The sequence below is a fragment of the Tauraco erythrolophus genome, chromosome 6 (assembly GCF_009769465.1).
Source record: "Tauraco erythrolophus isolate bTauEry1 chromosome 6, bTauEry1.pri, whole genome shotgun sequence".
In the NCBI taxonomy this organism is placed as follows: domain Eukaryota; kingdom Metazoa; phylum Chordata; class Aves; order Musophagiformes; family Musophagidae; genus Tauraco; species Tauraco erythrolophus.
In genome coordinates, this window is record NC_141470.1 from 15,353,020 (window position 1) to 15,376,567 (window position 23,548).

The window sequence follows — 23,548 nt, forward strand, 5'->3', positions numbered from 1 at the left end:
GACAACCCCTTCACTGAACAAAACACTCGATCACTCAAGCGCAAACGAGAAGGCGAAAGCAGGATGCCCGTTCTCAGAAACAACACTTGTTTAGTCCTTGTGAAGAAAGAGGAAGTTCCTTGCAGCCGAAAATCACGTACCTGCTTTACAAAAAAGAGTATCTTTGCAGATTGTTGTGCAGGAAAGTGTGGTTTAGGGTTTACAAACCATGATCCCACTATCTCTGTACAGTACTTGCAAATTCTGTAAAAACTGAAGTAATCTGTTCTATTGATCTACTTACAAAGCTGTTACCAGGCTGAATTGTCACACGCTGCACATTTCCTGCTAGAAGCACCGAAACCGTGCAATAAAGATGACTGTATTCTCTGACTGCTTTTACAATTTCATCTCAACATTTTATAGTTTTCAGGTAAAGCAAATAATAAGCATAACTGATCATATACGTCCATCATTTCAGCAATGTATGTTAGAAAGCTGCCTTGTTAAATATACGGCATTTTCTGCCAATCTTCTTTATGGAAATTTAATAAACGCGCTTTGCAGTAACCAAATTTCAACTGTCAAGATGATCACAAATCAAATTACAGACCAAACCTGAGCTTCCCACAAGCAGGATGGTGCTGCTCCTGCCAACCGAAGCTCCTTGAGGAAAACAAGAGTTTTGCAGTTGATGTTTCATCCTTGATTCTGAGATTTTGAGAGACATTGATCAGATACAGCCTGCAAAGGGAAACTTTTGCAAGTTGCATTAGAGGAGAAAAAGTGAATACAGTCTCGTCTCCCCTGGAATCACCCTTCCAGCTGACTGAATCTCCTGGGGCCAGAGACTCATGTAGCTGCCCATGGCCTTGGCATGGTGGCCTTGCTACCAGCGGTACATAACTCGCAGCTACGATCTCCAGATTTCCCCAGCAAAGAAGAGCAGCAGCTCTAATCTTAGGGCTATGTATTCTCTTGAGGGATTCTGTCTTGGGGCAGATTCCAGTGGAAATGGTTAGTAAGTGGGTGGTTTTGGTGGGTTTTTTTCCCTACAATGCAAAAAAATCATGAATGTCTCTGAAATTCGCAAACAGGAATTTTTTAAATGTTGCCTCCTGAAGCCATTGCTATTTAAAATATTTTAGGAAAAAATAGACCATATGTTAAAGACTGCATCATATTTCACCCCCAAGACCCATTCTAGGAATAAATGAAAATAGGTAGATATCCACCAATTTTACTGAATCCACTTAGACAAATTCAAACCCACCACTAAAACTTATGATTGTAATTTCAAAACTAGAGGTCCCTTTAGAAATGTGCTGTGGTAATTGTACCTGTGGTTTAACTAATAAACATTGTATCAGTGCTTGTTCCACGAGCTCACTTTTTAAGGTGCATCTTCATCAACCATCTTTCAGAGGCACATGTCACTAGAGCAAGACAGCTGCTCACCTTGCTCTGTCTCTATTGTTTCTTGCGACTACTGTTGCTAAGACAAACCAGCACCTACAAAAACACGTAACTTCTGCAGTAGGAAGCTGAGGTCTTTGACTACCACATTGTTTAGACAGAGAAACCACAGCCCAGGACCAAAGCACCCATGCACAGAGAGTCGGTGCAAACAGAGTCCAATACTGGGAAATGCTGCATCACCGTAAAGACCAAACCTGTGGCTCAATGAGAAGTGGGTTACCATACATTTTTAATTTATGGTTTTTGCATAACATACGAAACTGCGTACAAATTTTTTGGTAGGAAGGGGAAGGATGAGGGTGACAGTGTTTAAAATTTCCTGCTGAGACAGGTATGCAAATCAGCAGCCAGGCAGCTACGTTACCAGTGACTTGACTACACTGATGGGAAACACCATGTCCAGCAGCAGTGATTACAAAGAAAATAAACTTAATTGCACTTGGATATGTAACGAGGCGGGACGCAGGTGAAGACGGGGAGGGCTGGGGAGGCAGCTGGCAGGCTGAGTCCCACATGGAACAGGAAGAAAAGCGCCGGGCTCTTGGTGTGCCAGCCCAGGCAAGGGCAGAGGAAAGGTGTTGTGCTGGGTGGCTGCCTCGGGACCCAAAGATCAGCCGTGGCCGTGGGACAGCAAAGGCCACCCCAACACCAATGCAAAGGCAGCATCCAGGTGTCACAGGGCTGGAGCTTCCAGTAAAGCATTAATACATTTCATACAGGAGAAGTTTGTAATGATAAGTTTTCATAACTTTATAATTTCTGTATTTTAGGGATAAACGCTCTATGTAAGTCTTACAATTTCCTGTGTTCCTTTTCCTCAGATTTAATCAGATGATCTTTGTACCTTCTTCCTTCCATTAGATGTGGATGTTGATACACAAGGTTTATCACAGCATTTTAAAATGTTGTAACATCAACTTGACCAGTTTTGTCTATAATTGCGTCATTAGCAGTATTGTAAGTTGCCAAGAATTTGGAAAGCATCAAATAAAAACAAAAATACCCCTATCTACCAAAGGATAATGTTTATCAGTTACAAAAAAAAAAAAAAAAAAGGAAGAGGTTTTACATTTAAGAAGCTATTTGGTTTTCATTCAGCTTTGCCGTTTATCCCCGTTTTATATAGGAAAATCGTTTGTTCGGACATGGTGGACAGCCATCCCGAGGGTTTGCCTTCAGCCCTCACGGGAGCTTCCCGTTACGCCGGTAAGCGCCGTCGGCTGGCGACGGCTCAGCTCTCGCTCCTCAGAAGCGCTCCCCGCCAGCACCTCGCCGCCCGGCGGGAGCCGCGCCGCCCGAGCCCCTCCGGCGCGATCCGGCGGGAAGCGCCGCGGCCCCGACGGTCCCGGGGCCCCGCGCGCGAGTGGCGCTGAGGGGCGGGCGCGCGCCCAACGGCCGGCCCGGCCCGGCCCGCGCCTCGGCGGCGGGCGCCCCCGCGCGCCCATCGGCCGCGAGCGGCAGCTGAGGGGCGGGGCTAAGGCGCGAGGCCGCGCGACGTCAGCAGAAGCGGCCTCCGCAAGACGCCGTTGCCAGGGCGACGGGCGGCGGCCCAGCGCCGCTCCCGGGGCCTCCCGGCGAGCATCGTTTCGCTCTCCCGAAAAGCGGCCCACGGATCGCGGAGCTCACGGGAGACACAGCCCCGTACCGCGCCCCTTACACAGCAATTCCCGGTGCGCCGGCACCCACTCCGCGCCCTTTGTCCGCCCCGCCGCTGCGGCAGCACCCCCACACGGGATCACGTCACTTTAGCGTACGGAAGTGCCGACCGACAGAACATGGAGTCACCTTTTCACAGACGGCTGCGTAAAGGGATCGCAAATTCGGGAAGAACCCACCCCCACTGCCCCGCAGAGACCAAACCACGATGGACTGGTACACGCCAAATGCTGCACAGCACACCCGCGCCACTCCCGAAGGTCACGAGCAGCAGTCGAACCACTCATCAAAAACTGTCAGGAATAACCCCGCGCACAAGACTTACATGTGAGTAAGTGACCAAGAAAAACCAGAAACTTCTGTAAATCAGCACATTTTTACATGACTTTATTCAATTTTCTTGAATAAAACACAGGCCTTCATGCCACAAGCACACAGGCACCACCAACTTCTTTGATCTTTTCCTCTGCTCTTCTACTGAAGAACTTTGCTTTCACAATTACAGGCTGCTTGGGCAGCTTCCCCTTTCCCAGGACTTTGTAGTAGCCCTAGAAAGATTAAAAAACTCGTTAAGTGTTTGTAGTCAGCCTGCAGACTCCTACATTCAGACTTGTCTTTCAGCATACACCAGTTAAAACCAAAACCATGACCATCATGGCCTCACTCCGTGTGTGTCTCCAATACAAAACCGGTACAAGTGAAAGGAAAACACCCTGCATGACCTAGTGTGGTTACATTTGTTCAGGGAAAAAGGGGAAACTTCAAATTGTTCTTTTTCTGTAATTTAGAAGCTGCATTTCAGCCCCCCCAACATTCCATATACAGAAAACACTATGAAACCTAATGAAGAAGTCACTGACCTTCTCCTACTTTTCCAAAGGACAGAGCAGTTGGCTGCACTTCCAAGACTACCTACTACTCAATGACTTCTGGTCGGTGCTCTTTACCTGTAAGACATCCTGGCACTTCTGAACAGAGCAGAGCACTCTTCTGCACGTCTTAAACGGACAACTGAAGCTTTTGCAGCAACAGCTGTTCTCTGCCACTGAAATCCTCTCATTTCATCCCTGTCCTTTACATGAAAAGGACAATCATGGCACAAAGCCCATTAATGCTACAGCTGTTGAACACATCACCTGCTGTAAGAGGAGGTGGAACTGGCCAACATGGGTATCTTAATTTGGGAGGCAGAACCACCCATCAGTGTCACTGATTCAGTGGCTGGCAGAGACACGAGAGATCGCAGCCAGTGAACAGGGATCAGACGTTTATGTCCGAGAACTACAGCACACCAAGACAATCGAACATGTGGAGATGTGACTCTAGTCTCGGTGTTAGAGAAGCGACTTTGTACAAATGAAAATAGTTCTGCCATGTCTTTACGCACGCTTTCAGTAACATGTTGAACAGGTGATCTTTCACCACCTTCAAAATAAGGGAAGTCCCTATCCACAAACACACACGAGAAAACATTCTTACACGAAAAAACATAACAGCCTAAGCACCTGTGTGAATACTTACACGCCAAGATATTAGTCCTGAGAAGTTTACAAATACTCAGACACTGCAGCTTATTTGCAGCTTTCCTACTTCGATACAAACAAGCGAAGTTACCCATGAAGTGACCAGGAATTGAGGATTTTAATACGAGCAGACACTTACTGAGCGCACAACATCAATGACTGGGGCCAGTCCAGCCTCGTTTTTTGCATAATTGAGCCTTGTCTGTTCACTGACGAGCGTCCATAGTTTATCCAAATTGACAGTAGGACAGAACTTCTGGTTTCTCTTCAAGTGATAGTGTCTCATGCCTACTTTTCCAAAGTAACCAGGGTGACTGTGGAAGAAACACATTCCTCATCAGATTACTTTTTTAATAATCCCAAGCAAGTAGGACTAAAACACTGAAACAAGCACCTTGATCAAAGTAATCAAAATGTCGCATTATGCTTTTATTCATACCAATACACAGTGTTGAAAATGCAATAATCATTAGTATCCAAACCAAGGGAAAATTAATTTCTCTTAAAGTGTTTGTTCTCCCTTGAGCTCACAACTCGCTCCCCCTCACTGGTGAGGCCAGCCCAGCCCTGTATTTCTGAGGCAACCTCAATTCCGTGAATCCAGGGAGGGCTGCACTGCCCGAGGAGTTCGTGCACTCGTGTCACTAACCTGGTGACTGACTGAGTCAAGAACGGTCACAGCCAGTGAATATAGATTAGTGGTCACTGTCCGAGTACTCTAGCACACCAGGACAACAGGCAGTGTCCAGATGTGACTCTAGTCTCGGCAATAAGACAACATCCCTTACCTTTACAGTATGCAGCTAAATAGAATGCACTTTGGATTTAACATAACATTTTGAATTTACACAACATTTTGTGTGTGTGCACTGTTTAGCATGGAACGCATTACAACAGGCAAGTTTGTTGCACCAAATGTTGCACTGAACTCTTAAAGACACCTAGTTTAAGCGAAAAGGTCTTTGATTTTAGGGTAAACAAGGACAAGAGTTGACTGTAGCTATAATGCCACGCTTAATGTCACAGGGAAAAGTACTTAAGATCGAAGCAAGTTTTGTTTGCTCACATATAAAAGTTATTTTTTTCTACTTCAGGGACATACACTTTGTACGTATGTATTTAAAACGTTAGCTTACTATTTATCAAAGTTAATCCTGTGATGGTGCATACCACCAGCATTACCGCGACCTCCGGGATGTTTCCTGTGTTTGCCTAAAAAGAAAATTAAGTTTGTTACACTGAGAATATTATAGTTAATACTTGAGCTTAGAGGTACATTTGATGTCAATTTAAGCTAATTATTCTGATCCTATCCCCTCTTCTGCCTTCATCTCAATTCAGTGAAATGAGCTAACTAAAAACTAACCCTACAGGAAAAAAAAAATAACCAGAGCATGCCTCTGGTTAGCTTACAGGAGCACAAGAAGGCACTAGTACTAGCACAGGTGGAGTGACCAGGACAGGGAGGAAGAGCCAGAGGTAGAATGGACATAGCACTGCCCTCTAAGCTTAAGATGTCACACAACCAGTGCCCATCATCTGAGAAGATGCCACACAACCAGTGCCCATCATCTGAGCTACTAAAGAAAAGTTACGAACCCAGTGAAGTCTAAAGGAACGTGCAGTACTTCGGATCGGCCCATTGCTGTGGCACCTGCCCCACAGCGCGACCGTCACTCGCACACGCTGCAGCCTTCAGTGCTGCTCGCTACCGCCCACGGTCGCGTTTTTCTGTCACCCGCGAAGGGCAGCAGCACCCTCTCCGCACCGGGGGGGTACCGACGGGCACGCACGCCCTGAGGGGCCTCGGCCCGCCCGCCTCTGCACTCACCAACGCGGCCGTGGCCGTGGCTAACATGTCCTCTCAGCTTCCGGGTCTTCCTTAGTCTGGAAGGCTACGGGAAAGCGGGAGAGCGGCTGTGAGCACAACGGGAGGCAAGAGGCAGGACTCCCACCCGGCCTCCCCCGGGGCCGGCGCTGCTCCGAGGTCGCAGCCGCTCGGCGGCAGCGCAGCCAGGCGCCATGGCGGCCCGCGCCCGCAGACGGAAGGCCCGAGTGGCCTCACTCGGCCGCGGGCTCAGAGCAGCGTCTCCCCTCCACCCCTCTCGCTAATCCCCGGCCACGTCCCGCCGCCGGAGCGAGGCGTATCCCCCGCGGGGCCCCCGAGTCCAACCCGGCCCGGCCCGGCGCGGCGCTGGCAGCAGCACCCACCATCTTGTCGGCGTGCGCGAGGGGAAAGAAAGAGCGCGGCGCTCGCGAGACCGGGGAAAGGTGCCGCGGGGGCGGAAGTGGGGGCCGGGCGGGGCCAAGCTCTCGCGAGACTTCGCTGAAGCGTCCGGCGCGGGGACGGAGTATCGCGAGATCCGCCGCGGCGGGAGCGCGCGTTGCTCGCCGGGGCCGGGGAGTCGCGCTGCGTGGGAAGGCGGCGGTCGTGGGGAGCGGCGCGATCGTAAAGGCGAGCAGAGCTGCGCTGGCGAGACAGGCGCCGGTGGAGTCAGGACGAGCCGACCTGCAGCGCTTCAAGCGGCGTGTGGAGCGTTGAGCGCTCCGGACAAGCGGCGCTCCGCCGCGCACCCCTCGCGCCGGCACGGCGCGCCGCTCACCCGCGGCTTGCGGAGAGGCCGCACCGGCCGCCGGGCTGCCGCCGCCGCACCGGCGCCCTGCTGCAGCTCCCCGCCGGGCCCTTCCCCGCCGAGGGGACTGGAGCGGCTCCGAGCCGCTGCCTCCGCCGGCGAGGGTTGGATTCAGCAGGCGGGCAGCGTGAGGTACTGCTCCATCTTGATTAGACACAACTTGCTTTCTGTTCCCTCTGTGAGATGTAGCAAAAGTAGGATTTTGAGCAGAACTTAAGCAAATTTGAAAGCTTGGTCACTTTATTAGACATCCATAACAATGGGAAAATAAATACTGTGTACTTAAACGCAACCGTCTGCCACGCTGGAGTAGCAATTCCCGGCGAGCGTTACTGTTCCCTCAAGCTTGTTTTTTATTGTTTTATACTGTAAGACTAGAAACAAACTGTTACCAATTTAAAACACGGGCCTCAGTACTGGGTTTGGTTTTCTTCCAAGATTTCGTTCTCAGTGAAATGGTGCACTAGTAACATTCCATGCTCAGGAACGCCTATTTCTTCAGTTGTTAAAACTAATGAAGGCACAATAATATGCTCCCTATTTTTCGTTCATCTGATGTTTTCGAAAAGACAGACCTCCCGATAACACTAGGATTGTTTTATATGGCCATAATTTGAGTATCAATAAGGCAGCTACCAATTTTTTGAAACATGATCTCACCTTGTCCAGTACTCTCCTCTGATTCACATTACAAAAACTGGAACGACATATTGATGTGTAATGTGTTTAAAAGCTTTCTACTGAGATTTTTAAAGTGCAGATGGAAGAAAATGGCTTTGGTGTGAGAGATGAAGTGCTGCATTCTTGTACACCCGCCTTCTGTGGCTTTTTCTTGCCTTTGTTGCAACTCTTCTCTGCAGCGCCTCCTTCAGCCGATGATGCTTTATCCATCATTTTCTTAAGAGGAAGATATCTTTCCTCATGTATTTACTAGCAGCTGTTGTTTATAAAATAGCCAGAATCCACCTGTCCAAGTGAAGTTACTCCTTCCATTCTGAAGAACTACATCTATAAGTGATTCTGGAATTTATAGCATATTGTAGAGGAAAACTAATGAAAATTGACACTTGTGATTACATTACTATTGAATCAAAAGCACGTGGTATTTTACAGACATTTAATATACACTTAACAAGCTTTTGTGTATACACAAATGTGAGGGAGGCAAGCGAAAAAGGAAACGACTTCACCTTTTCAGTGAGTAATCCCTCCATTTTATTCTATGAGGCTGATAGCAAACCAGAACCACTGTCAGGTTAGGAACTGCGCAAGCCTCAAAGCCAACCTAACTAGAGAAGTCATGCTGCAAATGAAGAAAAATTCAGTGTTTGGGGTTTTTTTTAAAGGTAAAAAGCTTTAAAATTATTTTCATTAGCTGTCAGATTCGCAAATATATTCAAGTATTTATTTTCTTCTTCAAACAAAGGAAAAGCTTATGGATTCTCAGTGTGAGTTACCAGTCAGAGATGAATGCGGTACTTGACTAACACTCGTGGCAAGCTAACCATTCCTGTCCTGCTGAAGAGCCTTCATTGAAATGGAAGCGCCACCTGCACAGACTGCAGCCAATGCAAAATAAAAGCAGACTCTCCTGAAACAGCTCATCGGAAATTTAGGCAAAGGCTCTGTCTGCTACAAGCTGCGTGTATTCTACTCTGATCGTCTAACCAAGGTAGCAAAACCAACCTGAAAATACCGCAGTTCAGGAGCAGTATCTATGACATTGACAATGACAAAACATAATTTGCTGCTAACCCATGGAAAGAAAAAAAATGTTTTAAGAGATGCTCCTGTTAGCATAAAATTAATAGAACAGGGATATAAAATGCCTTGTCTCAGCCCTAGTGAAAAACACTGATGAACACTCAAACTACATGTCGTGAAATAGCAAACCTACTTAAAGACAGGTTTGGAACAACCATTCTGTACTTTCATTACAGATTCATTAAAAATCACAGGAAATTTACTCTGGTTTTGTACCTGCTCCACATCAGAAACTGCAGAGGTTTGCAATGAATATGAACAAACAGATATATTTACAGAGTTTATTAGAAACCATACATACATTAGGAAAGGATGTACTGTACCTACTCGTTGCAGCTTGCATGTCAAAGAACTGAGATCTCCTCAGGTTTAGCAGTCTTAGTGCAGAATGGATTACAAGTAGTTTACTGACCAGAGTTCAAACCAAGTGGAAGTTTTGTATTGTGAACCAAGTACCTTATTATCAAGTAACTTTGTTATTTCTTTCTTTTAAAATTAATTAGAAGGAAAAAAAAAACCACACAACCAACCAACAACAACCAACTCTGCCACATGAAAGCAGCGCCCGTGCGAACAGGCTCTCCCGCGTACCCGAGTTCATTCATCCCCGCAGAATTCAGGCATCAGTGTAGCTCTCACAAACATCCCTTGAAGTCAGTGGTTCTGCTGAGACAGTCAGCTGCACGTAATCAGCTATTCATTTTTGCACCAAGCATAACTCAGTTCATACTAAAGAAACAAAAAGCACCTGTTACTCTCAGGAATATACAAATATTTACCACAGTTTTCTTTGCTTATTACAAAATCAGTTACAAAAGCTTACAGCTCATTATGTACAAATTCTATCCAAACACAGAAAGGGGCCATCATTTGGCACACCGTCCAACAGCATGGGTGGTCACTTCACGCTGGGGTCAGCTTGCTCCGCTCTCCTCCGCATCAAACCCTGAAACGCTGCAGGTGCCTCACGCGCGGGGTCAGAAACAGTCTTTGGGTTGGTACTTCACCAGTTAGTTCTTCTTGTGAAGGAACTTCATTTTGTTTCCTAAAGAAAGCACACCGTCAGTCTCTAGCATACACTGAAAAGACGAGGAAATCAGAAGTTACTCAGCAAACGGGTCTAATTTGCAATGTAATTGCTGTAGAGTAACTCTTGTCCTTAATACCAGCAGGGACAGCCAACTGACAGAAGCCTGAGTGGCAGGCACTTTCCTCTTCATCTCCTCGGCTATGGTTTGGCTCCCCCACCACCAAGTGAAAATGAAAGTGTTAACAAGGATCATAATGAAATCTGGTTTTGTCACCTTTAAGCACGCTCTCCTTGGTTTTCTATTTCCCAGCACACTGAAACTGACTATCTTATCTCACCTCAGGCAAGGCTTTTTAAAATTAAAAAAAAAAAAAAAAAAAAGACATGAAAATTAATTTCAGAAATACTTGAAATACTGCTAAAGATCTTCCTTACCAAGGCCTCGCAGAAACTTGTTCACTCCACTTTGTTCTGTGTCTGGAAGCTCTTCCAAATACTGTTCAAACCCTCTGCTCGAAGAGACCTGGGGAAGAGGGGGGAAAACAGAGCTGGGGTGCGCGGGGTCAGGCTGAACCCGCGTCCCGGGCCCCTCTGCACGCTCCCAGCTGTACAGCCCCTGGCGCCTCTAACACGACGAAACGTTACTGCCGGTGCGGCCCTGTTCATCCATGCGGCATCAGTGCCGGTACCGCGAGCCTTATTCGGTACGCGAGGGGCACCGGATTCGGGGCCGGGAAAGCGAGGGGGCACGGGCGGCCCTCGCCCGGGCCGGCTGCCCGCTCCGCCCGCCCTCGGACCGGCCGCGCCCTGCGCCGCCTCGCCCCTCTCCGGGACACGCCGGCACCGGGCCGCCGCGCCCGCCCCAGCCGAGCGGGACCCGCCGGCAGCCGGCATCCAGCGCGCAGCTCCGCGCGGCGGCTGCAGGCCGGGAAGCGCCTCCCGCTCTCCCTGCCCTCGCCAGACGCGGCCACGGCTGCCAACCCCTTCACCGGCCTGCGACACCGGGGCCCCCGCCGGCGGCCCTGCGGCACCACGCGCGGCCGCCCCGCCCCGCCGCGGGAGCGCGCCGGCGGCCAGCGGGCACGGGCGGGAGGGACGGCCCGGAGCGGGGGCGGGCTTTGGGGGCTTCCTCCAGCAGCCCCAGTTGGAATTGACCTTCCGGTGAGGCGGGCCGGGCCTCGCGAGTGCTGTCCCGCTTGTCCCGGGCGGGCGCTGGCAGGCCGCCTCGCGGGCCCGGCGGTGGGTATTCTTCTGCTTAGGCAGAGCCTTGGCATTGTCGCCGCCGTAGCTGCAGTCTCGGCCCACGGGAAGTGGAGAATGGCTTTCGGGGGGTTCGTCAGCCGTGCGGAGGTTGCTCAGCCCTGGCAGCAGGCCGAGCCGCTCCCCACGGGACCTGTGCGAAACGCCAGTGACCCGCACTGCGGGAAAGAAAAACCACCCTTACCTTTTGCCCTGCATTTTCTCAGCTCCCTGTCCTGGATGAAGCCAGCAAACATTTGGGATTCCATGAAAACTTCCAAGAAGCGGCGGATACTCTTGGAGGCCACAGATTTACGGAAAGCCTCCCTTTGGAAGGCACGCTCTCCTTTTTCATTCTGGGTTAGGAACAGGGAATAATGGCCAACTGTCTCCACAAAGAATCGGATAAAAACCTCAGACACTAATCCATTCAGGGTGTTACATTCTGCAAAATAAGGCAGCAATAAGACACCAAAATCAGCTGCTACCGGAGCTGTCAGCATTGTCGTCCACACGGGGCCAGGTACTGTCATCGAGCCGTTTACTGATGCCGTGCTCATACGCGAAAGGAGTTGTACCGGCTCCTTGCAGACCTGGATACACATCAGATAGGCTAACAGCTTTGTAATCAAGAGTGCTCGTCTACATAATTGGTGCTTCATAATCAAAAGTCAATGAGAAATACAAATTCTCAGGAAACAGCTCAGAAAATCGACATTTTTGTGGCTGCTTCATCAAAATTATACCTCATGTTTTAATTCTTGAGTAAGTTTCTTGAGAAGCTTCTGAATGACTCGGAATTAAAATGTTTGCTCTGGGGTCAATAAGCTTTTAGCAAGAACTGATCAAAAAGGGTATGTTGTAGAATTTGGGTTTTCATCATTTCTGAGATGTTGAAATAGTTTTACATATGTAGCACAGATGAGTAGAAATAAATTTCAAAAACTGAAGAGGGGCCTGTTTCATACCTTTTAACCACAGGCATTTAAATTCACCCTGGGCTGTTTTCATAATTGCTGGGGAGAAATATGAACCTTCAGAGGAAAACTCAGCCCCACCTGCACTGAAACGATTTTCTGCAGGTACCTGCTTCTCCCCCCTGAATATACCAAGAGCAATTCCCTGGTATACCAGACATACCCCTGAGCATGTACAGTTATCTGGACTGAAATAGGGCCAAGATGATTGCAAACCTCTGTTTGAGCAAAGGTTTAGGAGGGACTCATGGGAGCGCATGTCATTTACGAAGAAATGAAAATAGATCGCTGACACGGAGTTGCTGTGGGTTGATGCTGTCAGTCTCACTCTCTGTGTGTTCAGAGACCATCTTTGGTGTCACAACAGTTATTTGAGTACTACAGTCCCATCTTTCCGTCTCCTGGATGGAAAGTCACAATATTACCTACGTGCTTGTTTATGCAAGTCTCTGTTTCCAAATGAACTTACCATCATCTGAATCACTGTCTGAATCTTGATTTATCAGTTCATTCTTTCTCTCCAGAGCCTGCTCCAGAGCAGCTTGCAATTTTCTAGGTAATAGTGTGTCTTCATCATCCATCTGACAGAGGGGAAAAAAATCATCATTAGGTCACATTAATGTGAGCAGTGACTACAGCAAACACTTTTGCAAGGTTTAAAATTCATAAGAAAAAGCATTTTGGATCTGCTACTGTCATGCCTACATAAACAAATGAAAATCTGTGTGCAACGATCCTATATTTCTAAACAAAATTTCTTGTCACTCTTAAGGAGATTTAAGTCAGGAATGATAATCCAAGGAGCAAGGTAAACATGTAGAAACTTGGAATCAGCTCTTTACATGACAGAGAGTCCAAATAGTTGTTTTTAACTAAATACACATCATGCAAAGCCCGGCTACGTGTACACACAGCTGCTGTAGTTAGTTTTGGGCAGATTCTTTGGTTCTCGACAGTTGTTTTTACTTATACTCTAGTATATCTTATTTTCCGTGTTTTCCCCCTCTTGCTCTCTTCATCTTATTCAGTGCTTGTTCAGCAAAAGCAAGTGGACACAAGACTCTTGGCTCTGCAACCGCTAGTCACCAGCCATATCTTCCAGGGAATCGTACAAGAAATTTACTCATCTAACCTGCAGATTGTTATTTTTGAAACTATTTAGTGCCACATTACTATCAGGAGACGGTGATCCTTCATCTCCCTGTTTACAAGGCTCCTGCTTTTCCTACTACGTTAAATTATTCACCTTTCCTCTCTCACTCAAAAAAATTGCTTTGCAATTTTTGTCCTTTTCACCTCCAACAGTGTGAATTTTCTTCCTAGCGTGAGGTTACTATCTTTGGATGTTTTCTTTGCACTGTGAATATAGTTCTTGATTTCTTCTGACAGTCACAGCCTCGATCCCTTTTGCATACCTGAAGAGTAGTACTTATCTGCAGGCGAAATGGAAAACGAACACTTTTTTTTTTTCCTAATCTCTTTCCCCCTGCACAATTCCTGCCAAGTATCTCTAATCAAAGAAACCTAATCATACTGTAGGAGTAAACAGCTTGCTAGACTGCATGGCAACAGTTCGAGCTGTACTTTACCTGTCTGATGAATCGATCAGATCCCAAGTTAACCATCAAAACCTAAAGAAAAGAAAACACTGTAGTGAAACATATCTGAAGAGACAGAAAACATTCATTTGTGTCTGCTTTTTAATAGCAAAAGATCATCTGAATGGTCCCAAGCCTCAACATGCATCAAATTCCTGCTGTGAAACAGCAGATTGTGTGCTTTGTAAAACAAGAAGATGAAGTTTTTCTTTAGAGCAAAAAGTGTAATTTAACATAGTGAGATACAACAGATCTGGCTTTAGGTTAATATGTAAAAAAAGCTAAAAGGATTAGGCAGGTCTTTTTCCTTAAACCTAAGCAAATGATTGCTAATCATTTTTGTTAACGTGCAGGTGAAAAGTATTTCAGAGAGGTTTAAAGAAAACGGTGTCACTTGAGGCAGCAGGGCTTCTGAAGGGCAAGAGTGTGAAATAATAATGAAGCAGCAAAGCTGAGAGAGCTGTGAAGGTGTGGGAGAGTAATGTTAGGTGGGAGGAAAACAGAGCAGAGCGTTACATGGGCCAGAAGCACAGAGAGCCCTGAAAGCAAGCACAAGAGAATAAAATTTCATTGAAAAATGACAGGAAACTAATAGGACTAAGAGAGAAGAATGTGCCCTTGAGTATTTTTGTGGTATTTTACTGGAAGAGCTGATGAAGTGCAACTCTCATTTAATTTCCAATATAGTATTACTAAAGTCTTAGAAGTAAAAACCAAAAAACCTTAAATGTTTTATTTTCTGTGCTGGTTATGACTTCATGCACAACTTCCATTAGCAGTAATAGACATCATAGCATATGGCATTTCGTGTCTTCCTCTTCTTGTTCCAGGTACAACAAAATCAGAACAAATCAGCATATTTACACTGTACTTGCTTTTTGACCAGGTTAACATTCACTTCTCTTTGTCAAGGTGCCAGGTATGGGGAGAGAGACAGAATAAAGGGAAGACTGAACCCACTACTGCAGTTTTACCAAGAGGTGGTTGCCCATGAGAAATAGGCCAAGAAAAACCAAAGAGGCAGATTCAAAATTAAACGTGAGCATTTATGTGTGAAGGGCAGGCCCTCTCCAGGGTCATGCCAGCTTTACTCCAGGCAAACAATTCTGGTGCCAGCTCCTACCTCCTCTACAGGCAGCTCCTTCAGTTTGGGCAGAGAGCTAGAGAGCAGTCCCACCAGGAAGGGGGTAGGGCAGCACACGATGTCAATCATGGATGAAGGTAGAACAGGAATGAAGGTGTGCTGCCAGGAGAAAGGGTACAGCAGGGCCACCACGGCGTGTGAACAGCTTGAGAGGGTGCTGGAGAAAAAGGAACAACCGTGTTAGCAGAGGTTTTTATTTGTCCAGAAAATCTACCACCTGCTGATAAACTTAGCGTGTTAAAATGTATGCGCTTGGGGCCACCCTTCTATCACTTCTGACTTCAGTCGGCCTAGGTCCTCTTCCAGACCCTGCCACTTCTGTACTGGGCAGTGTGGTAGCTCCTCCCGTGCTCACCTCTAGGTGACTTGAAACTAAAGGTGAAAAACTAGGACCAGTTTGTTTCATTATAGCAGTCAGGAGACTCTTTGATTTAGAAGATGAGGTTTAATGTTCCCAACAGCACACAAGAGCAGCCACTTTGAATGATGCTTAAATCTAAAAGCAACTTCAGTTCCATGTTGTGTTACGGCCATGTCAGTAGTAAAAATGCATAATATTGAGGTTCTTATGTTGAGCACTAATACACAAACAAGAGAAAATGAAAAATAAAATAAAATTGAAAACATATCCTAAAGAAAAACTCTACTAAATCAGATGTAAAAAAGCCCCAACAATCAATACTTACCCCAACGGAAATCTAGTAAAGGCACACATTTTTCAAAGTTTGCATATTTTTGTGACAACAGCACAGTTTTACTAAAATACATTTTAACGGGCTTGTTGACCAACTCTAGTGATAGAGGTATTAACCCTGCTCAGCAGGGTACCCTAAAATACACATTAGTATCTCCTAAACATTAAGGCTTGGTATCATTTGTGGAAAATGTCTCGCATACGTTGTCCTTCCACCTACTGAATCTGATTCCCTTTTACAGTTACATGGCTTCCAAATGTTAAAAACAAAGGAACATCATTACCAAGCGAATTTTAGCATCAGGGGAATAAAGACAGGCTCTCCATTTCAGAGCTTTGATTTTTGGACTGACTTACAACATCTGCCTCTCATGGGCTAAGGATGACAGAAACTTGGATTTTTACCCAGCTTAGCATGACTGAGCTCATTTTCTCACAGTGCAAACTTCTGTTGTGCTTAATGTGTCCACAAAGAGCTATAAATAACTAAAAACTCCAGAGCTGTTACTGCTTGAGAATGCAGGTGAGAAATGGTTTGTTCTACTGCAAGACCTGTTGGAGACTTTAGGTGGCATCAGATCTCCACCAGAATAACCCTTGCCAGCGTTTTTTAGTTGTGGATTATTCCAAGGCCAGGAGAAAGGTTTCACCTGTTTGTTCCTGTCAGCGATTAACCTTTGAAGTTTGCTGAATGGAAAAAGGGAGAATTAGAGGATAAAGCGAGAAAAGGTTGGGGAAGAGCAAAAAAGCTTGTCTTTTACTGCAAATAATCTGTTGAGTTGGTTTTACTTGACGTTTCCTTTAAGATCTATCAATCACGCCATGTTTTTATAGCACGTGTTGCCTGACACAGGTTTCCTGTAAAATGATGTGTTTCTCTAATTTATTTTTTTTACAACAGGCAACGGTGCTGCCATTGCCTCATGTTTTGGTCTCGAGTGTCTACCATAGCAGCGTGTTTCAGAACAGCTGTGGAGCGTGCTACAGACTCCCAGCATTTCTCAAGCTCACGTTAATGACTCTGTGGCATTTTCAGCTACTACAAATTCAGTCATCTTAGCTGAGCGACTAAAAAAAGAGCCACGTTATGCTAAAAGCAGGAAGACAAACATTCTTCTGATACTCGCTTAGTATTTTTTTCCTTTCTATAGAATGCCCTTTTGTAACTTGTTGTCTTACACGCAGCGCTGTGACGTAAATCAGCCCCTGCATCCTCTCGTGCGTGCTATTCCCACGCTAGGGGAGGCTTCGGGCTCTGGCCCAGGACACTGGTTTCTCTTCCAGAGCTTTCCCGGGAGCTGGCTGGGGCAAGGCAGCAGCTGAATGCAGCGAGCGGCCATGGATGGGGGTGTCCTGCGGCAGCGCCCTGCTCTGCTCCGCCGGCGTCCCGCGGGTCACACCAGCACCCATGTCAGCACCTCGGCCTGGGCATTTTAAGGCGCTGCACAGAGTTTTTCAAGATTCAGCCTCATAAATCTTTCCCTGTGAGATGTCTCAGGCTGACCCCCATGAAACACTCGCTCCGAACTTTCAGTCCCCAGAATCGCCCGCTGCCCTCCCTCCCGGACACTGCTCATGCAGAGGGCAGCGGGAGTCCCACACACTGTTACCAAACTCCTGCTTGCACAAAGTGCCCGCGTCTCTTCTGTAGCTGGAAAAATTCGTATTTAGAAAGGATACGCATCTTTCACTTCAGTGAGAGGTTTTTACGTTCCGTAAGGTAAAATTCAGAGATGATGGATGTAAGCAAACCCCCAGTTTAAATCTCTAAAATGTGGTTCGGATCCTTTTACAAGGGTGTTACTCATGAAGCATGTTTGGTAAATCAAAAAAGAAAGCCCTACCCTGGGAAACCAAGTCCACTCCTGTTTTTCCTTTCAAGATGTGCATCCCACACATTGTCCCACTGTTCTTGCTTATGAGAAATAAGAAGTAAGGTCAGGTGATTTATTTTCTTTAAGGTGTGTGAAGCACACAAAGTAAAGCAACAGAATAGTGAAAGAAATTAGATTTTTGAAATATTTTCACTTGCAATATTCTAGGGCAGTTTTGGTAATCCAGAGAGATGGTTTTGAGAGTGGGCTTTTTCATTTGGTCGGTGTAGTTTTACAGGAACGCTGCATAATGTTCTAGCTGTCGTTCTACTGGAAAACATTTTATTACCCATATGCAGGTAATTTTATACACAGGCACAAGAAACCAAACCATTGCGTGAGTCACACTAACAAGGAGCATAACATCACATACTTCTGAGGAGAATCACTGCCAGAGTCTTGCACAAGTGGGAGACACGCTGTGATGATCCCAGGGCTCCAGCCAGCCCCGCACGGCACTGGGCCAGCTGTGCCCAGGGTCCCAGCATGGCACCGGCATGTGCCTCCCTCCTTCCCTCCAACGCACTGGCAGTGCCGCTGCCCCATCCCGGCAGCACTAACGCCGAGCCCTCGTCCGGCCCTGGCGATGGGGACTACTCTGCTGACCCGTGATGCTCTGTCTCTGCGGAGCTGCTGAGGGGCAAAGGCAGCCTCTGCTGACACCCAGCACATCTCTCTGCTCTGTCAGCTGCAGGCTGTCACGCACGCACGTGTTGTCGCTCGATACGCGGTTTAAGCCTACTAACAGTAATTGGCTGTAAAAAGGTGACTGTGTTTGCAAGCTTTGTGGGCTAAGGGAATTTTCGTACATATGTGCCTATGTCACACAGATATGTAAGGCTATTATCTAGCCAGACTACAGCACAGCCTATGCCACTGAACTCATCCCATTACCCTGTACTCATCCCAATAATTTGCACTCTGCTAAAGCAAAATTAGTGAACAACATCTAGAAACATATCCAGTTTCAATTGATTTCAAAACACAGGCAATCCACCACTTCTCCTTCCAGTTCTTTTTCCATGATTATCATCTTGTTAAAAATTATTTGGAATTTGCTAAGGTTTTGGTTCTCCCTGTTCCTTTAATTCACTAGATTAAAAAACCTTCAGCATTTGATCTTCTCCCCATGAAAGTATTAATATGAGTTCACCTAGTCTTATTGAGACATTCTTAATCACAAATTTTTCTTGAAGAAGAGATCTTTCGTCATGTTACAGACAAAAGATGACAATGCTGCTTTCACACTCAAAGTTGATTTATCTTCCTCTGCGCTATTTTGTTTTCCAAATCTTTTTCTTATGATAGGACACAGAAACTTGAGGGGGAGGGGGAGGGGGAGGGGGAGGCTGAATTAAATGCAAAGGGTAAAAATAAGACCTGTGAGGCAGAACTGGGAGGAGAGGAAGACAAAATGAGCCTGGAGAGCAGGTAAAAAGGAAACATGAACTGAGGGCAAAGAGGCTGAGATGCAAAACTAAGGGAGAGGACAGTGGCTGGCTGGACTGAACGACACAAGGACCAGGGAATTCACAGTTTAATGTGAACATTGTTCACGCTCTGTCACACACATGTGGCCAAATTATTGGGTCCCTGTGACACTTGTTCCTCCCTGCTGCTCTAGGTAGATGGAGGGACTGTAAGGCTGTCTGATGCCAATTACCCATCCTCGTTCGGTACCAGAGATGCTGAGAAGAGGCTGCAGCTGCCGGAGGGAAGGTCAGACACCGGCATAGCTGAAGGTGTGTGACAGGCTTGAAGCCCACTCGTGGTACAGATGTAAATCAAATCTAACCAGTGGTCGTACACTTCAGCCACTTCTGTACTGCTTCTCCCTTGCACCGCTGTGCACAGCCTGCTGATAAGCAGACAGATGCAAAAAGACAGTTTCTATCAGGAATGATTTTCAAACTGAAAAGACAAATTTCCTCCACAATGGTTATGTTTACCTATATGCAAGAAACAGATTATGGTCAAAACAAACACTAGAATTTGTGCTCAGCTTATTGCTGTTTGACTCAAATTAATTCTAATACATTAATTTATCTGGACACTAATAGAAAAATTATTTCTAATGCTTACAGAGCAGCAGGAATTATGCCTGGCTTCACCAATTAAAACAAAGCATGAGGGGACAGGCAAAATACTGTTCTAAGCCTTGATTCAGCAAAGTAGGTCAGCACAAGTTTCAGCCTTAATTTCCTTTCATTGTGCTGAACTACTTTGCCGAAATGAAGCCTCAGAGACCTTTTATTTTTCCACTTCTATTTTAATCAGACCAGCCCACAAGTACACACACAAGACATGATAGCCCCTTTTGAACTATGAATACCCTGACTGCTGTGGAAAAGAGTGCTGTCTGAATGGCTGCAAAGTCAGCCTCTCTTTGTCAGCAAGGCATGTTTCAGCTTCTGAAATCTGAATAATTTTTTTCTAGAAGCCCTTCAGGGGTAAAGCAAACTACAGAGAATCCTTCAAGCCTTTATAAAGTGGTTTGGAAGTAGAGACTGTAATTTTTGAAGCTATTAAATAATTTTAATTTCATTAAATATATTATTAATATATTAAACTTTACTAATGTAATTTAATTTTTAATTAAATAATTAGATTTCAGCCTCCTGGATTGAGAATTCCCTGTGGCAGAATCATTCTGTAAAAAGCCCACCTCCATGTAGGGGTTCACAGGGAGGAGGACTCTCTTGCCACTGCCAAGGCACTTATCCTCACCTGCCCTTCAGGTAAATATGTGAACATCTGGGTAGCTGCAGGAAGTTTAGGATGGAGTGGTGGCATACATTACTTGAAAGAGGGTTCTGAACTTTCTGAATTTCCTCTTACTAAGTCTGACCTTTCTCTAGAATAATCAATGAGATGTTTAAAATCAAAGTAGTGGGTGCATATTACGTGGAAAATTGGGTGAGTTTGTAAAAGGCAAAGTAATATTTTGCATTGTGATTTATTTTTTTAAAGCAAACAAGTAAGAGGTAAACTAAGAGTCATGACATGAGGTCTTTAGTAGTGGGCCTAAAGTATGCAGCTAACACTGTATCTCGGATCAATACCTGACACCCCTCTTTTCAGGAAATATGGACAAATCTGTATATGTATATTTTAGGTTACTTCGTCTCTTGATGTTAGGGGAGACCTGCTAATAGAAAGCTCTGCTCCTAGTGTCTAAATAAAATAGGGAATTCCCTAGTGTAAATGTGATCATGGCAGAGGGGAACACCTATAATTCATGTGAGGATCATGGTGAGCCAAGTCCATTTGGGCCAACTGAAATGCAGCAGCCAGTTCTGAACATTCCATAATTTAATCATTACACACAGAGCAACATATACTGCTACAGTCGATCTCTGCAACTGGGTAAAGAGCTCTCCAAAGCACAACGGAGAGATCTCCCCTGTCTGTTATGGACTGTAACATATACTACCCAGTCTTAGCAGTGAGCTAATGACTCACTCTTAGTTGGGAAGTCAGTGAAAATCCCTAGCTCTGCACAGGAGCTTGACAAAGGAAAAATATTGTTCAAGAGATTAACGTTTCCCAAGGTGGGTGACTGATTTAGCTATTGCACCGTGCCCGTCAGCCTCCAAGGTCCACCCGCTGCTTCCTCACCTCCCGAGCCAGGCACCCCCCCTCATGGCATGCAGCAGCCTCATGCGAAAGCGAGAACCGAACCGTACTTGTGCCAGGAGTGACAGGCAGAGCCAAGTCACAGTGGCTCCCCTACTTTGAATGCGGACACATTTGCTGCAAGTGACCTTCGTGATATCTCGTGGAGTGCAAACAAGGCCTCAGTGATAACACCAGGAGGGCGAGGGGGGCACAGACTGAGGAGGAAATGCATATTTTCCACATCATATCAGCCCAATTATCAGTTATTGTCCTTTGCAGAATCTTTTAAACTCTGCTTACAACTCAAAGGTTGTAGCTACTTAACCCTCACACCCCTCAAACGGTGGTCTTTTCCCCCAAGAAAACAAGCCAAACCCAAACCTTCTTTTGCAAGAAATGAGTCACGCTTCAGATTTTGGCTGGTGCTTTCCACAGTGCAGTCTGAGAAAAGCCATGCTTATAAAATTCTCATAAAGGAATCACGATATGGCCTCACCTGTCTGGCGAAGGCAGAGCTGCAGTTTCTTATCGGTGGGGCACCAGTGACTCAGTTAATTTTGCAACACACTCCAGTGACTACTGAAGGTGAGTTACAGAGAGCTCAGGCAACAATTCATCTGTGCTACTGATGATTCCAGGTAGGAGATTTTTTCTTTTTTATGAGAAACATGGTGGTTACAACCCAGTTTCTGGACTTGTTTTCTCTGACTTTAATTCACGGAGCCGTGGTTTGCCATGCTGCCCTGTTAACGAGTGCAGTTCATGGAGCAGACTTGCCCAATGGTTTGCATCATTATCTGTGTCCCTTTTCTGCTCCCTCCTTACCATATTTTACAGAAAACTCAGTGGGCAACATCTTCATCCATAAACTCTTCTCTGACCACATCCCCTTTAGCTTAAGCTTGCAAAATCCTCTCCGGTCTTGTGCTATCTTATCCTACTTGTATGGTCACATCAGCAGTCTCACTTTAATTACCTGAGCACGTTCCCATAGCGCATTATGAGTACACCAGGCAATCTGGAGCAGAAGGAGCAAGGGTCCGTCATGGCACTTGCCTGTCCTTTCATTGATCCCCCATGAAAGTTTGTTCAGAAGCATGTGGACAGAAAAGCTTTTCTGTCACCGTAAATGTCCCATCAGACCAGAACAGAGAACACCACAGAACTTCACATCATATTTTGATACACTGGGCACTGAGCTAAGATACATGCTAAGAATAAGGAACTTAAATTTTAGCATTTTCTAAGATGACAACAAAGACACCAAAGATTATATCTGTGATGCTCCTAGCAGCCTGTGATGTTATGCAGAAGGGCTGCTGCAGCAATCTGTACCCAACTGCAATTTATGGTCAATGGCTTAAGGAATGAACAGGTATGTTATTAATGCCATAGTGCAGCCAGGAGTCGACGTCAGGAACAGCCAGCACCCAGCAGCTGTCTGCTCTGCTGGGATGATGTCCAGAGATGGACTGAAATATGATGTGCTCTCAGAGATTCCTATTTTAAAGCTGCTGTATTTGTCAGTCATTCAAAGTAATTCAGATTTTCAATGTTTTATAATTACACAACTCATTAGGGGATATTATCAGAGAAGAAGTAAGTGCGGGGTTTGTTTTGACTATACAGGAGGCTTTCTTCCTGATTTTCATCCAAATATTGGAAAACAGATATTTTATGCAAAATTTCCAAAAGTTACCATAACTTTACACAAATTAGTAAATTATTTTACTTCATTAAGAGCTGCATTTCCAGAATCCAACTCCCGTCTGCCTGGAACACCGGAACGACAGACAGTATGAGGTCCTACAGATAACCTGCAAAGCACAACCCTGGCTCATGGCACAGATCGAGGTTGCATCACATGGAGCTGAGAGCTGCAGACCAGGGAATGTACTGTCAGGAGATCTCTCTCTCAGACAATAGTATTGAAGTACTTAATTTAAAAGGAAGCAGAGAAAAGTTGATTAAAGGAGAATGTGATTTTAACAAAGATATCGTTGTTTTGGTCCCATAATACTTGTGCATAAGAGAGGCACATGAAAGCCCTCAGAGAAAGAGACATGCAAAGTGCCCTTCAGAACGAGGATTTGGCTTTTCAAGCAACTGGCATTCAATCATACTTTCCACAAAGTTCAAGCAAATGGGATTTTTGGCAAAAAGTCATTGCTTTGACACATCAGCCATCTGCCCAAGCTTTGTCAGGTGGTTACAAGAAAAAAACCAACAATATTTCAAAGTGGAAAATTATCCTTAGAGCCCACGGAGTTATCCAGTCCCTTTCTGCAGGACAGTTTCTTAGCATAAATCCACAATAAAAGTGGTCCTGGCCCAGGTGCT

General features: G+C 45.9%; 2 protein-coding genes and 2 non-coding genes across 4 annotated transcripts in view; all 4 read right to left on the reverse strand.

Moving 5' to 3' along the window:
• Positions 1–3,486: 3,486 nt before the first annotated feature.
• RPL27A (ribosomal protein L27a) lies at positions 3,487–9,639 on the reverse strand. The gene is made up of 6 exons (XM_086612871.1): positions 9,626–9,639; positions 6,849–7,446; positions 6,469–6,532; positions 5,774–5,849; positions 4,777–4,951; positions 3,487–3,662 (listed from the first exon to the last, which is right to left on the reverse strand). Exons 1-6 carry the CDS (start codon positions 9,637–9,639, stop codon positions 3,534–3,536), a joined length of 1,056 nt encoding a protein of 351 aa, XP_086468997.1. The 3' UTR covers positions 3,487–3,533.
• On the reverse strand, positions 4,316–4,447 carry LOC147528522 (small nucleolar RNA SNORA3/SNORA45 family). The gene has a single exon (XR_015222235.1). It is a non-coding gene; the product is annotated as a small nucleolar RNA SNORA3/SNORA45 family (small nucleolar RNA).
• On the reverse strand, positions 5,274–5,405 carry LOC147528523 (small nucleolar RNA SNORA3/SNORA45 family). Its single transcript, XR_015222234.1, has one exon. It is a non-coding gene; the product is annotated as a small nucleolar RNA SNORA3/SNORA45 family (small nucleolar RNA).
• Positions 9,568–23,548, reverse strand: part of DENND2B (DENN domain containing 2B) — a 77,549-nt gene continuing 63,568 nt past the window's right edge. The window contains 7 exon segments of the mRNA XM_086612907.1: positions 9,568–10,079; positions 10,500–10,566; positions 10,568–10,587; positions 11,509–11,748; positions 12,750–12,861; positions 13,870–13,911; positions 15,002–15,179. Coding sequence (XP_086469033.1) covers positions 10,045–10,079; positions 10,500–10,566; positions 10,568–10,587; positions 11,509–11,748; positions 12,750–12,861; positions 13,870–13,911; positions 15,002–15,179 — 694 coding nt within the window. The 3' untranslated portion in view covers positions 9,568–10,044.